General features: G+C 41.9%; 1 protein-coding gene across 1 annotated transcript in view; it reads right to left on the bottom strand.

The window, feature by feature from the left end:
• Positions 1-16,830, bottom strand: part of AGPAT5 (1-acylglycerol-3-phosphate O-acyltransferase 5) — a 114,624-nt gene that overhangs the window by 76,025 nt on the left and 21,769 nt on the right. The window contains exons 2-3 of the mRNA XM_077487780.1: positions 10,472-10,538; positions 10,179-10,294 (exon numbers count right to left, since the gene is read on the bottom strand). Of these exons, the coding sequence (XP_077343906.1) occupies positions 10,179-10,294; positions 10,472-10,538 (183 nt within the window). The remainder of the gene's footprint in view (positions 1-10,178; positions 10,295-10,471; positions 10,539-16,830) is intronic.

The following is a 16,830-nucleotide window of genomic DNA, read 5'->3' as shown; positions in this document are numbered from 1 at the left end:
CAAGATGCAGGTAATAATACACATCTCTTGTATTTAGCTAAGGCCTCGTGTACAGTTGTGCTCATAAGTTTACATACCCTGGCAGAATTTATGATTTCTTTGTAATTTTTCTGAGAATATGAACAACACAAAAAAAAAAGTCACTTATAGTTAATGTTTGGCTGAAGCCATTTATTATAAATCAACTGTGTTTACGATTTTTAAACAAGACAACAGAAACGACCAAAACGACTGATGAAAAGTTTACATACCCAGGTGATTTTGGCCTGATAACATGCACACAAGTTGACACAAAGAGGGTTGAATGGCTATTAAAAAAGGTAATCATCCTCACCCGTTATCGGTTTACTTATAATTAGTGTGTGTATATATATATAAAAAGGTCAATGAGTTTCTGCACTCCTGACAGACCCTTGCATCTTTCATCAAGAGCTGCACTGACATTTCTGGATTCTGAGTCATGGAGGAAAGCAAAAGAATTGTCAAAGGATCTGCGGGAAAAGATAGCTGAACTGTATAAAACAGGAAAGAAGTATAAAAAGATATCCAAGGAATTGAGAATGCCAATCAGCAGTGTTCAAACTCTAATCAAGAAGTGGAAAAGGAGGGGTTCTGTTGAAACCAAACCACGGTCAGTTAGACTAAAAATTTCAGCCACAACTGGCAGGAAAAACCCACAAATAACTTCAGGTGAAATACAGGACTCTCTGAAAACATATAAGGAGGCACGTGAAGAAAGATGGGCTGCATGGTAAAGTCACCAGAAGAAAGCCATTACTATGCAAATGTCACAAAGTATCCCACTTACAATACGGCAAACAGCACAGAGACAAGCCTCAAAGTCATTTGGAGTGATGAGACCAACATTGAGTTTTTTGGCCACAACCATAAATGCTTCATTTGGAGAAGTCAACAAGGCCTATGATGAAAGGTACACTATTCCTACTGTGAAACCAGAGGTGGATCGCTGATGTTTAGGGGGATGTGTGAGCTACAAAGGCACAGGAAATTTGGTAAAAAATTGTTGGCAAGAGGAATGCAGTCTTATCAAAAAATATATGAGGAATATTTGCATTCATCAGCCAGGAAGCTGTGTATGGGATGTACTTGGACATTCCAACATGACAACGATCCAAAACACAAGGCCAAGTCAACCTGTCATTGGCTAAATTAGAATAACGTGAAGGTTCTGGAGTGGCCATGTATGTCAAGAGACATAGATGGATATGACAACCATCACATGTAAATGGAGACCGAGGCCATTTATTAAATGCACAAATCTAGCAATCATGAAACTGAGCCCTGTACAAAATCAGTGACATATCAATGGGTGTAGTGTGTTCACAGGACTCGCCCTGTATCTATGAATGAGCTGTCCCTGGCTGATAGTCGGGACGATCGGTGCGGGCAGTTACAGGCACCGATCTCACTGTATACCGCAGCTAACAGCCGCTAGATCTCCACTTCTCATCCCTGCAGCTGTCAGCTGCTTATTTGAAGGGTATACAGGGCGATTGGTGCCTGTAACTGCCCACACCGATCGTCCCAACAGTCCTCGTGTCCTTCTCCGGACACCCTCTTCCCCCGCAGAATGGAGAGCAGAGGAAGGGGCCAGTAAACATGTAATATACCGGCCCCTTCTTTTTCTAAATGAACAAAGTCAGTGATCACCGACTCTGTCCATTCATAACTGAAGCATCTTGAACTGTGTTGCAATGAACTGAACTCAAGGAATATGAAGTGGATGCTTCCATAAGAAGAATCCACCCAGAACAAGCCAAAAGGGAAAGAATAACCCCACCTTGGCAAATAGTGAAACTGATTGGTCTGAAGGCCCAGGATTGTGTGCTGCCCAAATGTCAGATTCTACAACATTGCAGGAGAATTGAAGAGCACCAGGACAACACCAGGAAGGAGGGCAGAGTTAAAAAATAAAAATAAAAAAAATCCCCCACAAACCCACAATTACCAAAAAGGTAAATAAATAAGGATTTGATACAATCAAAAAGGGATAATGTGATCTTTGGCTTAACAGGAACTGTGAGAAACTAAGACACCTCCATGGGGGAGCTGGGAAATGGGGCACTAGAGAGTTAAACACTAAACAATGACATGGATTGCATGGGTAGAGCATTAAAACTATAGGAATAGACTGAAGAGCAAGGCTCTCATAGGCAAGGGAAAGTCAAAATCATCCCTGTTGATCTAGTAAGATATGAAATCCTCCCAGAGAGGGATAAGGGCTTGAAGGGAAGCAAGTGTCAAAATAGAATGCAATAGAATGCAAGTCAGGAGAAGCATCCAAATAAGGATGTCTGATCCAAAGATTTAAGAGTGGAGCTCAGGGAGAGCCTGAGCAGCCAAATTGCTAGGAGAGAACTACTGGTGCACCAAACTGAAAATTCTGGCGACTATACTGAAAGCGAAAATTAAGGATGGCAAAAACTGAAAACACACTTTTTTTTTTTTTAAAGGAAAATTAAACGTGGCTGCCATTTTTGCATTGAAGTCAATGGGAAGCAGCATGCCATTATTGGCAAAATGCAAATGACCCCATTTTCGGCCATTCATTTTGGCGGCCAATATATCGGTGCATCCCTAAGGATAACCCATTTAGGAAAACCAGTGGGACAAGCAAACAAATTTCCACTTATATGGAGGAGGAGTTGAGCAATTGAGACAGGGAAATTTCGGCCTTGATAACTGCGACTCGAGCGGGAGGTTGACTGATAAAGTCTATGAGCTACTAATATATACGAAAAAAACAAAACACTGCGCTACTTAAATCAAAATAGCGGCTAACATTCAAACATAAAGTTAACCACCTTCAGACCGGACCATTTTGCTGGTAAATGACCAGAGGTCTTTTTACAATTTGGCACTGCGCTGCTTTAACTGGTAATTGCGCGGTCATGCAATGTTGTACCCAAACAAAATTTGCGTCCTTTTCTTCCCACAAATAGAGCTTTCTTTTGATGGTATTTGATTGCCTCTGCGATTTTTATTTTTTGCGATATAAACGTAAAAAGACCGCAAATTTTGAAAAAAAATGATATTTTCTACTTTTTGTTATTAGAAAAATCCAATAAACTCAATTTTAGTCATACATTTAGGCCAAAATGTATTCAGCCACATGTCTTTGGTAAAAAAAAAGTCAATAATTGTATATTTATTGGTTTGCGCAAAAGTTGTCACATCTACAAACTAAGGTACGTTTTCTGGAATTTACGCAGCTTTTAGTTTACGACTGCCTATCTCATTTCTTGAGGTGCTAAAATGGCAGGGCAGTACATTACCCCCCCAAATGACCCCATTTTGGAAAGTAGACACCCTAAGGAAATTGATAAGTGGCATGTTGAGCCCATTGAATATTTAATTTTTTTGCCTCAAGCGATTGAATAATGACAAAAAAAAATTTTTTTTTTTTTTTTTTTTTTACACAAAGTTGTCACTAAATGATATATTGCTCACACATGCTATGGGCATATGTGAAATGACACCCCAAAATAAATTCTGCTGCTTCTCCTGAGTACGGGGATACCACATATGTGGGACTTTTTGGGAGCCTAGCCGCGTACGGGGCCCCGAAAGCCAAGAACCGCCTTCAGGCTTTCTAAGGGCGTTACAGTTTTGAAGGCCATAAAATGCCAAGATGGCACAAACCCCCCCCAAATGACCCCATTTTGGAAAGTAGACACCCCTAAATTTAGGGGTACACTAGTGAGACTAGGTAATAAATGGCGGGTGCCCTGAAACTATAAAAAAAATAACCAACCAGCGTCACCTGTAACAGTTATATGGTGATCACTGGTGAAAGGGTTAACTAGGGGGCAATCAGGGGGCTTTATGCGGTAGTATATGGGGGTCCCTGGCGCTATAAAAAGCTGCGGCGAACCTAAATACCTACCTGCCTAACTAGCGTCACCTGTGACACTAATACAGCGATCAGAAAAACGATCGCTTATTAGGTTGGGTTCACACTGGAGCAATGCGGGAACGCCATGAATCCGCGGCGGGTTCCCGCATCGCATGCCTCCCGGCGGCAGTTCACACTGCCCTATGCGAACTGCTGGGAGTGTCAGTGAAATGTTAATGACACCCCCAGATCAGTTCGCATATCGCAGTGCGATCTGCAAACTCGGATCGCATGGTGTGAACACCCATGCGATCCGATTCTGCTGCGGGCTAAAAAAAGGGTCCCGTGCGAATTTGCGGCGGGTGCGACACGAATTCAGCCATACTATCTGTATGGCTGAACTCGAATCGCACAGAGATCGGATGTGATTTGCACTGCAGTGCGAATCACATTCGTTCTCATAAACCGCTGCAATGTGAACCCAGCCTTAGTGACACTGGCGACGGGGGGTGATCACGGGGTTAAACCTTTATTGGGGGGGTTAGGGGGGCACATTAGAACTAAAGGGGGCTAACCCTAACTGCCCTAACAGTTATTACAGTCACAAATGACACCAATGCAAAAAAAAAAAAAGCAATTGGTGTCACTGTGACTGGGGGGGCAGGGGTAATTGGGGGGTGATCGGGGGGTAAAGGGGGGGTGTGAGTGTGCCTGGCATGTTCTACTGTATGTGTGGTGTGTTGGTGCAACTCACCGAACCTCTCTCCTCGGTGCCGGAACGAAAAACACCGACACGGAGGAGAGAATACATCACTTCCTCTCCTGTGTTTACATTACAGGAGAGGAAGTGATGTCACGGGACATTTTCATTCGTCGGGAGCGATCGCGAGGGGGTGGCCATGAATGAATGGCCGTCCCCTCGTCCGGGATCGCTCCCGAACGAATACCGACCGCCGCAGGCACCGGGCGGGGGCCCGATCGGGCCCCCGACCGGCGGGCAGGCAAGGACGTACATGTAAGCCCTTATGCCTGCCCGTGCCATTCTGTCGACGTACATCGTCGTGCGGCGGTCGGCAAGTGGTTAAAATAAATGTGAAAAATAAAATGTAGCGCTAAACAAACATTAAATTCGAAACACACCTTTTTTGAGTAGGTGTGAGTGACCTATACTCAACAAAGAAAAAACTATTAGGCTAATTAGCAAGCAAGTGCAAACCACAATATGTGCAGAGATATAGTCCCTGGTGCTATATAAAAACAATAGTGCATGGACAATATAATCATATTAGGGACACATGACGTGGATCCTAAAAAGAAAAGAAAAGTATTGCCAGTTCATCAATCTGTACACAAGTCCACTTGTATGGAGAGAGAGTGGCCAATCTTCTCAAATAGACTTTAACTCAAAGTATCCACAAGACACTTCACAGCAATCTGTTGGTCTATGGGGGGTATCTGTAGATGCAACAATCTGAAGATATAAGATGGATACTCTTACCAGAACCGTTGGACCCGCATGCCATACGACAATGGGTCAAAAGAGCTTGTTAATCCCAACGGATTGCACTCCAACTCCTGGGGAGAAAGGGTCTCGGTGTGATGTCCTCAAGAGCATCAGCAGTCCCAAATCGGAACAGGTGAATCCGATGATTACCAGCCAGTAGTTCACGTTCAGGGGCGATGGTACCTCAAGAACCCAATGTATCTCAATTATGAGTGACAGGGCTGCCGAAACTGGTCCCGCGCAGGCGCACTGCGGCGGCTGGAATATATGTCACTGCTGACATAGTGACATATATTCCAGCCGCCGCAGTGCGCCTGCGCGGGACCAGTTTCGGCAGCCCTGTCACTCATAATTGAGATACATTGGGTCCTTGAGGTACCATCGCCCCTGAACATGTGAACTACTGGCTGGTAATCATCGGATTCACCTGTTCCGATTTGGGACTGCTGATGCTCTTGAGAGGACATCACACCGAGACCCTTTCTCCCCAGGAGTTGGAGTGCAATCCGTTGGGATTAACAAGCTCTTTTGACCCATTGTCGTATGGCATGCGGGTCCAACGGTTCTGGTAAGAGTATCCATCTTATATCTTCAGATTGTTGCATCTACAGATACCCCCATAGACCAACAGATTGCTGTGAAGTGTCTTGTGGATACTTTGAGTTAAAGTCTATTTGAGAAGATTGGCCACTCTCTCCATACAAGTGGACTTGTGTACAGATTGATGAAATGGCAATACTTTTTTTTTTCTTTTTAGGATCCACGTCATGTGTCCCTAATATGATTATATTGTCCATGCACTATTGTTTTTATATAGCACCAGGGACTATATCTCTGCACATATTGTGGTTTGCACTTGCTTGCTAATTAGCCTAATAGTTTTTTCTTTGTTAAGTATAGGTCACTCACACCTACTCAAAAAAGGTGTGTTTCGAATTTAATGTTTGTTTAGCGCTAGATTTTATTTTTCACTAATATATATACACGAGTCATAAAACAGTGTAGCGCTGTTTTGTGACAATGTACACATTTATTGCATTTTGTATAGGTAGTTGGATGCATAGTGGTGCTAGCTCCCACCTATAGTATATAGAGTTGAATAATATGCGGTTTATACACAGAGATTCCGAAAAAAAAAAAAAAAATAAAAAAAAAAAAAACTTTACGCACGTTCATATGAGCTACTACTATAGCATTATAGGAACAAAAGGTTTCCTTTATCCCATCCCAAGATCTCCTGTGCTGAGGCAGGTGCACATCCAGAGTTCTAAAAGCAAGGGCAGAACCAAAGTGTTACCTACCCTTAAAAAGGAAGAGTAAATCAAATGTTCTTTAACATGCCAGACACGTATCCGAACAGACATGTTAACAGTGAGTAGAGATCATCAGTACATTCCCTTTCAAAAGGAAAAAAAGAAAAGCTCCTTCGCACTGTTAGGAAGAAGCCATGATTCCACTACCCATAATTTTACGTACTGAATGTATTGGGAAGGTCTTTGTGATAAAGTCTTATCCTCCAACTACAAGGCAGAATACACTACGTCATTGAATCAAAAACGGCTTGTAAACTATTTGCTGAATACAAGTTTCCTTCACATCTATGTTTATACAGTATTCAGCGGTCCCGTGAACTCAATGTCCGTGGGCATACCCGTGATTGTCTCACGGAGAGGAAGAACGGGGAGATGCTAATGCATCTCCCCGTTCTGCCTAGTGACAGTGTCACTGATCATAGCTCCCTGTAATCATGAGCGATGATCAGTGATGTGTCACACACAGCCCCTCCGCCCCACAGTTAGAATCACTCCCTAGGACACACTTAACCCCTACAGCGCCACCTAGTGTCAACCCCATTCACTGCCAGTAACATTTACACAGTAATCAATTTTTTTTTAATGGTACTGATCGCTATGTGAATGCCCAAAAGTGTCCGATGTGTCCGCCATAATGTCGCAATAAAAATCACTGATCGCTGCCATTACTAGTAAAAAAAAAAAAAAAAAAAAAAAAAAAAAAAAAAAAATTAATAAAAATGCCATAAAGCTATCCCTATTTTGTAGAAGCTATAACTTTTGCGCAAACCAAACGCTTATTGTGATTTTTTTTTAACCAAGAATATGCAGAAGAATACCCATCGGCCGAAACAGGTTTTTTTTTTATATATTTTTTGGGGATATTCATTATAGCAAAAAGTAAAAAAAATGCTTTTTTTTAAATTTGCTTTTTTTTGTTTATAGCACAAAAAAAGCTCTATTTGCGGCAAAAAAAGGACGTCAATTTTGTTTGTGAGCCACGTTACACAACTGTTAGTTAAAGCGACGCAGTGCCAAATCGCAAAAAGTGCCCTGCTCTTTGGCTGGCAAAATCCCCTATGGCTGAAGTTGTTAAGCAGACAATTTAAAAGCAATGCAAGAATGAAAAGGTCTTGTCTATCATGAAGAAAATATTCCTCTGGCTCTGTCAAATGCAGGTCACCTTGAGACCCCTTTCACACCACACCACACCGCCCATAGCGTGGGCGGTAAAACACCGGTATTTTTATTTTTTTGTGCCGTTTTGTGGCGCATTTCGGCCGCTAGGGGGGGGGGGGCGCTTTTACCCCCCGCTAGTGGCCGAGGAAGGGTTAAAACCGCCGGCAATACACCGCAATAGCGGCGTTTTGCCAGCGGTATTACAGCGCTGCCCCATTGATTTCAATGGGGAGCAGCGGTGGAGGAGCGATAAACACACCGCTCTAAAGAAGCTGCTGGCAGGACTTTTCCCTGACGTCCTTTCAGCGCACCGCTGTAGTGTGAAAGCCCTCAGGCTTTCACACTACAGACAATGGTGTATCTTTTTTGGGTCGGACTGCAGGCGCTATTTTTAACGCTATAGTGCCTGCAAATGGCCCTGGTGTGAAAGGGGTCTAAGTTATGTACTCTTCTGAATGGGAGATCTGTAACAGTCTAAACCTTGGGCCTCTGCTTCAACAGAGATCAAGTGAACACACAGCTAGGCTTGTAGTTAGGGAAGAAGTGCCAGATGAAACCTAAGAACCACTTTCAACTGGGGCCGAGGCTGCATTTGTGGTAAAGCGTTGCTGGTTGTAGTGGCGCTTTACCGCTGTTTAACCACTTCAGCCCCAGAAGTTTTCACCCCCTTCCTGATCAGAGCACTTTTTTTGCCATTGCGTTGCTTTAACTGACAATTGCGCGGTCATGCAACGCTGTACCCAAACAAAATTTGCATCTTTTTTCCCCCCACAAATAAATAAAATAAAAAAAAGAGCAACAATTTTGGGGGGAAAAAAATGTATTACTTTTTGCTATAATAAATGTCTTAATCAGTTTAGGCCGATATGTATTCTTCTACATTTTGTTTATTTTTTTAACCAAAAATATTGCAATAAGCGTATATTGATTGGTTTGCGCAAAAGTTATAGCCTCTACAAACTAGGAGAAAGATGTATGGCATTTTTTTTTTTTTTTTTACTAGTAATGGCAGTGATCTGTGATTTTTAGCGGTACTGCGACATTACGGTGGACAGATCAGACACTTCTGACACATTTGTTGGGACCACTGACATTTATACACTGATCACTGTATAAATGTAACTGGCAGGGAAGGGGTTAACACTAGGGGCGATCAAGGGGTTAAATGTGTGTTCCCTAAGTGTGTTCTAACTGTACGGGGATATGGACTATGGAGGAGACATATAGTTGTTCCTAATTAGTAGGAACAAACGACATGTCTCCTCTCCCCTGACAGACCAGGGATTTGTATGTTTACACACACAAATCCCTGTGCTGGCTCTCGTGCACACAGCCGCTGGCCACGTGCAGTGGGCATGCACACCTCTTAAAAGGGAACTCCATACCCATTCAAGGTTTTGTGCAGCAACGCCATTGTGCCATAGGATATGTGCGTGAGCCAGTCGGGAAACAGTTAAGCTGCACTTTTCAGGCTGCTTTTAACCCCAAAGAAGGGGTTTAAATCTCCCGTGTTGCAGCGCTTCCAAAGATGCTGCTTGCAGGACTTTTCGGAACGTCAAAAAAGTGCACCGTCCCAGTGTGAAAAGTCACACTTGAATGAATGGGAGACGGTTTTCAGGCGCTTAGCAGAGGCCATTTTCAGGCGGTTAGCTAAAGTGCCTTAAAACTGCCCCAGTGTTAAAGGGTCTAAATAACATTTTCGTCAGAACTGCTTGCATTTCAATGATTTTCAAGTAGCTTTAAAATTTCCAAAACTATCAAATTGAGGCCTTCTACCATCAAGTTTATTCAGTATATGTATATAGCAGTGGTGCTAGGCAACCTTGCCTTTGTTCAAACGCTTTTGAGATTTTCTAGCTAAAAGGTTGCTGAAATTATAAGAAACTAAAAAAGTTTTTAATGCTACCATTACAAAAAAAAAAAAAAAAAAAAAAAAAACGTTTTCCCATCCAGACATATTAACATAATCTGAACATATCCGAATAAGGACAACATTAATTTTTCTGTAAAATTAAGGACAATGAATTAGAGGATTATTACATCCTACGCCTCTGTCCCACCAGGGAGGTTTCCTTCATTGGTAGTTTTGGATATTCAAGAGGAAATAAGAGGAATTGTCTACAAAGTAAAGAGAAATTCCTTTTTAGACAGCTGTAAACAGAAGAGTTGTCACCATTTGAGGTATTTCCTTCACCTCCTGTTCCAGTCACAAACGTAGTTTTGAACTGCCCATTACTCTTTGTCCTGGCGACAGTGGTCACTAGGAAAAATAAAAGGACAAAATCTCCCTAGTGGGGACAGACACAAATCTGGCAGAGGTTCTGTGTCCTAATAATAAATAAAGTACCTGTGAAAAATACCAGCCATAGAGAGGAAGAAATTTCAGACCATCCTTCAGAACATATCGAACATGACCCAAGGCATTCTGCTGTACAGCCATCATGTCTGCAATAATCCAATCAACTAGGGGGCAAAAAAAATAAAAAAATTTGTAAGTTCTGAACAAAATCTTACTCAATATTGTTATGTTTAATACAAATATATAATTTATTTATAATTATTATATATATATATATATAAAAGAGAGAACACATGACATTTGGATATCAATTAAACGGTTTATTGAAGTAGCTTACTAACCTGTACATTGATGATTGGCCAAATATAAAATATTCTCCTTCTGTGGCAAGTCTCCATATATCACTATCTAGGATTAGAAAAAATATATATATATAAATACAGACAAAAAAATAAATAAATGTTTTATCTGAGGGTTACTGAGAAATTGTGTGAATGCATCAATGCAGTACATGTTATCTCAGCTTGCAGAACTTGGATTCATTGAATGAGTTTAGCAAAAATGTAAATATCGCAGACTATACAGCCTCATGCTACATAACCAAGCTCCATTTCATGCTAAATAAACTAAATTATTAATGTATCTTAACTTGAAGGCTGTCTTTAGACAGAATTTTACCCCAAAAGCATTTTATTAAAATACACTTCATAAAAATCTAATTTTATTTTTTTTATATATATTGTTTTTATATCCACCCTGTTGTGTTTACATGTGCTGAGACCATTAAAGCGGTAGTAAGTCTTTTTTTTTTTTTTACTTTGACCTACAGGTAAGCCTATAATAAGGCTTACCTGTAGATAAAAAGAATATATCTTCTAAACCTGTACGGTTTAGGAGATATTCCATTTGCAAGCAGCCGCCGACTTCAGCGGCGCATGCACTCTGAATTTCCCGGCTGAAGGGTCTGGCAGACGATGGACCTTGCCAGAAAGAGGTCTCCCGCATGCATGCGCGGGAGTGAGGAAACTCGGCGTGTCTTCCGGTTATCGCGGCTTCGACGCTGTGAATGGCCGGAGTCGCGATACTTGGAAGACACGACGAGGGAAAATGTCAGCTCCCTCAGCGTGGACCGAGATCACCTGCCAACGCCTCGTTCTAAGGTAAGTATTTCATAATGAGCTAGTATGCGGTGTATACTAGCTCATTATGCCTTTTGCCTTACAGGTTAAAAAAAAAAAAAAAAAATCTGCGGGTTTACTATGCTTTATACCTTGCAGCATTAACTGGAAATAAAGCCCTACTCTTGACTGCTGTTACATTAACCCATGCAATAGGGTTCACCTTTGCACTACATAGGTTAAATGTTCACTTGACTAGAGGGGGGGGGGGGAGATATAGATATGAATATCATATTCCTCGCTCCCCTGTTTTGCAAAACTTTTTATCAAACACTATGATACATATTGTCCCTCAATGAACCTCATTTTCTCTATACATAGGATAAAATAAAAACATCCTGAGAACTGTTCCCTGAATAGTGCACACATGCAGCACCTACATGTCCTTCGGCAGAGAAAAATAATGAGTAGCTTAGAGGTTTCTATTATTGAAATGATGCTTCTAGCCTGGGGGCATGTTCCAGCATTTTCTGGGAGAGACAACAAGTTATTCTCTTATGGGTTTTTACTTGTAACTGATTTTTATATTCTGTACTGAGCCATGCAACTGATGTTTACAGCATCTCATTCTTAAAAGAAACTCCTAAAATGCCTAGTTAAAACACATACAGCATGAGCATTAATAAGGGTTTTGTAAGCAGCTATATAAAAAATAAAAAATAAATAAAATAAAATCCTATGTTGCAGGAAGCAGTGGCGGCACGTCCACAGGCGTCACAACCCCCCCCCCCCCCCCCCCAGGCAGTCACAAAAAAATAAAAAATGATTATATATTTATTAATATTTTAAAACTGGCCATTAAAAAAAAAAAATACAAAAAAGTACACTGTGTTCGGACGCCAGGCACTATGGGAAGCGCCATGTCTATGCAATAACGAGATTGCAGATGCAGTGCTTAATTTGCGGGCTTTTGTCCCGCCTTGTGGCACTTTCCGAATCGCCGAGTAGCTTCCGCCTGGCGCTCGTTGTATATATTACTATGGCCAGGCAGTTTGATTGACATCTGAGTTAGATGTCACTTCCTGGTTCTCTCTCTCTCCCATTGCGCCCGAGTGTCCCCGGTGGAGTCCGTCCTTACATCAGGTGCCCCCAGCGGAGGCCCTCCTTACATGCAGCCTGTGTCACATCAAAATGCAGCCTGTGTGTCGTGGATGGGTCTTCCAGCATGGCAATGACCCAAAACATACCGCCAAGGCAACAAAAGAGTGGCTCAAGAAGAAGCACATTAAGGTCATGGAGTGGCCTAGCTAGGCTCCAGACATTGATTCTATAGAAAATTTATGGAGGGCGCTGAGACGTTGAACTGCTGAGCGACAGCCAAGAAACCTTTAGATTTATAGAAGATATGTAAAGAAGAGTGGACCAAAAGCCCTCCTGCGATGTGTGGAAACTTGGTAACAAATTACAAGAAATGACTTACCTCTGTGCTTGCCAACAAGGGTTTGTCCTCTAAGTACCAAGTCATGTTTTGCTTGGGGATCAAATACTTATTTTACTTACTGAACTGCAACTCAATTTATAGCATTTGTATCCTATGTTTTTTTTTCTGGATTTTGGTTGATATGGTCTCTATAATTTAAATACATATTAAAAGTTAAAGCCCCTTAATTTCTTTGTAAGTGGGCAAACTTACAAAATCTGCAGGGGATCAAATAATTATTTTCTCCACTGTAACGAGCCACGGATTTGTATAGGGCAATTCTCATGGTGAACTACAGCTGTATAAGTCTATGGAGGGATAACTGGACAGAATCAGCCAACTCTGAAGGATATTTTGGCCCAGTGTGTAAACAGCAAAGCAGGTTGCCGCTGTTTTGCTATACTTAGAAGTACCGTATTTATCGGCGTATAACACGCACTATTTCCCCCTAAAATCAGGGGGGAAATCGGGGGGTGCGTGTTATACGCTGATCCCCCGCTGTTGCTAGGGCTTTCTGCCGCTATCTGTGGCTTCCGTGTATTTTCGGGCGCAGGCGGCCCTTTGTGGCTCTCTTTGGCCGTTCTTGGCGGCTTTCGGAAAGCCGAAAGCCGCCGAGGACAGCCGAATGTGGCCAAAAATACCCAAAAGCCGCCAAGAACTACCGGCGCCATTTTTAAATGGCAAATTACCGACAAGGCTGCAAACGAATGACAAGGCTGCAAACGAATGACAAGGCTGCAAACGAATGACAAGGCTGCATTGATGGGCATTTAAATGTACGTTTTTTTCCTTAAACTTCCCTCCTAAAAGTTTTTTTCTTTTAAATTCCCTCCTAAACTTGGGGTGCGTGTTATACGCCGATAAATACGGTAAATTGTTTTAAAAAGGAATTATTGCTATTAAACATTTTAGTAACTCCAAGTATGTAATCACTGAAATTATATTATGAGCAGTTAACGTTTGTTTTTTAAACATTGGAAAAAAAAAAAATACATACTATGAATACAGAGTATGTTTGTAAAAGTACAGGTATGTACAGTGGGTATAGAGGGCTTTGCAGCCTGAAATTAAGACAACGTTTTTGTTTTATTCAGCTATATTTACTCAATTGCAATTTATAACATCAATACAGTACCTGGTACAATACCAGAAAATCTGATTAGCCACCATTTTGTACATCAGTTCTGCTCTTCTTATTGTGGTAATGATATAGCCATTTGTGTCAAATTATATCCAAGTATAAAACCATTATCTTTTTAAATACCATCCTCATTTAGAAGCATTTCATAAAAAATTCCTTTGAAGCCCTTTTTACGTCAGTTCAATAGAGTGTATAGATTGGCTTGAGACTTAAAAGACCATTCCATTTCATATTGATTTTACATTCTTTTATTGTAGTTTCCCTTAAAGTCTCTTTAATTATATAGTTAATCAATATTAGCAGGTGAAACATTACAGCAGATCCTGCACATAAAACAACATATGCCATGTCTTGAGTCAAGACAAACAAGTGGTAAAATCAAAATACTGTTCCAATTGCAAACTGGGAAGGTACGGATTATAACAAAAGTGACATATCTACTCTATTAGTAAAATTAAATAAACCATCAAAAACATATCCTGTGCAGTATTTCTACAATTGAACATGGAGTAAACAAATGGCTGCTTCAATAGGCAAGGCTAGGTTTACACTTGTGCGAGTGGTTGCCGATGCGGGTCCGCACCGGTTCCCGCAGCTGCAACCACCCACACAGAAAAAAAAAAAAAAAAAAAAAAACGCAGCAGATGCGGGGCGGTACCATTAATCCTAATGGCACCAACACACACTGAAAAATGCAGCGCAATATCCCCACACTTGGAACTACACTGCACCTGCGATCTCTGAAGGTACAACAGTCCATTCAAATGAATAGGCTGCCATGCCTGCGCAAAATGTGTCTCACAGAGCTGCACAAATGTGAACTTAATAACAATTGTTTTTCTTTGTGACAGAGCACCATAAAACTCAAACCAAACATTACCGAATATGTAACGAGCAACTTTGCAAAATGTAAAGGTTTACACAATTGCCTAGCAAACAAAGGACCTATCACCTGATTAACTTATGTAAAGTATATCAGTGATATACCTGCAGCATTGCACAGAGCTATCAGCAACTTCTAAACTTGAAAGAGCAGCATTTTGCTTTTCTAGAACCAAAATTACAAGGCAGGATTTTTAATGCTTTGTCTATTCTGCATTAAAATTACCTGCCTGTCCACCCTGAACAGTGGGCTCCGCATGCACAGCTTACTGTAGAAATTTGGCAATGCCGAAGCTGATGGAACTTCCACACATGACATCTTTCCTGCCCAACTAATGAAAGCAGCTGGCGTTCAATACTCGGAAACTACTGCTCCAGGACAATGCATTACTGGAGCTTAGGAGAGTATAGTTCCACTTTAACAAAAACTGCAGAATATGCTGACAACATAATGGCTTCCTCTCTTGTTTCAAGGACATTCTCAGTATATGATATGATCTGTCATGTATCCATTTAGGATAAGATGTCAGGTTCTCTTGTTCTTGAATCAGTGTCTGTGCTTTCTCAAACTCAGTAGGAATTATTCTGAAATTGGTTTGCACAGCAGGTTAGGGGTGCACCGAATTGGTTTTTTGGTGCCGAAAACCATACCGAAAATTAAAAATACACTAGGCTGAAAACCGAAACCGATATCGAAACAGCACCGATACATATTTTAAAAAAAATATATTTTTATACAGGAGATGGTCAGAGACAGAGGACGTGGTACAGGAGATGGTAAGAAACTGCACACGATACAAGAGATCAATGCAGCCTCACCAGTGCCCATCAGATGCTGCCAGCCAGTGTCCCCCATTGCAGCCAGAGTGTCCCCCTATTGCAGCCAGAGTGCTCCATTGCAGCTAGCCTGTGAAGGGAGGAGAGGAGAGCCACCTCCGGCGCCTGTTTGATCACAGCGCCGGGAACATCACAGCTTTCAGTTCGATAGCTGTGTGTTCCCGGCCACGTGCCGTCACATACAGCCCCTCCCCTTGTCCGGGGACTTTGATAGACAGATCACCCAACTATTGAACTGAAAGCTGTGATGTTCCCGGCGCTGTGATCAAAGAGGCGGCGGAGGTGGCTCTCCTGCACTATAGCACGATATAGCTTTTCATGATGGGCGGCACCAGGGGAGGGAGCGGAGCCCCACCCAGGCCACGCCCCATTTTGGCTCCATTATCAGCAGTTTTTATCTTTCGGCAAATTGCCGAAAAGGGCATCTGCGGCCAAAATTTCGGTGCATCCCTACAGCAGGTATTTAGCAAAGAGTGCCAACTACACTTGTCTGATATCAACTGTCAGTAGGAGCATCTAGTGCATGCAACCACCCGCAAGAGAAGAATCCAATCCCTTTAATAATAAATAAAAAAAAAACAAAAAAAAAAAAATGAATAAAAAGAGAGAAGTACAGTTTACATATAAAATTTCCCTCAGACTTCAAAACAAATTACAACTCTCAACAAACAACTCTCCTAAGTGAGCTCCCCATCCCCAGGCACTCACATCGGTTGCCACTCTCAACAGTCCTGCTGTGCTTTCCATACGGAACTTCTTATACTGTAAGTACCTGTTCAGTCACTAAGTTTATAATCAGTCGAAATTTGCCTGAGGGTTTCAGAACCAAATATGTGGGAATAAAACCCCCCTGCCGAATTCATTTGCTGGAACAGGTATGATGACCTCCTGTTCCACCAACTCCCTGACACTTTCCAACAGGCCCCTTGCTTTTTGCAGGTCTTTGGGGAGATAATTACAAAAAAAAACTCGGAGGAGGGATGGACAGGAATTCCAACCTGTAATCCTACTTTACGAGGTCCAAGCCCGGAAAAAAGGAATTCCACCCTTTTGTTTGCCCTTCCCGAACCCCCACTTCCTACCCGTATCCTTCTTACCCTTAAAAGCGGTCTTTTGAATGGGGGTCCTGGAAAAAAATCTTTTAACCTTATCCTTCTTGGGTTTAGTTGGGAACTTTTTGCTCTTCTGTCGACTGGTATAGGACCTGCTCCAAGCCGGTTCCGATTAGGCGAGAGCCCTCAA

The sequence above is a fragment of the Lithobates pipiens genome, unplaced genomic scaffold, assembly GCF_037356315.1.
Source record: "Lithobates pipiens isolate NorthernLeopardFrog02 unplaced genomic scaffold, aLitPip1_a1.2 Scaffold_18, whole genome shotgun sequence".
Taxonomy (NCBI): domain Eukaryota; kingdom Metazoa; phylum Chordata; class Amphibia; order Anura; family Ranidae; genus Lithobates; species Lithobates pipiens.
Note: the sequence above shows the minus strand (reverse complement) of the source record. Positions and strands in the feature narration are given on the sequence as shown.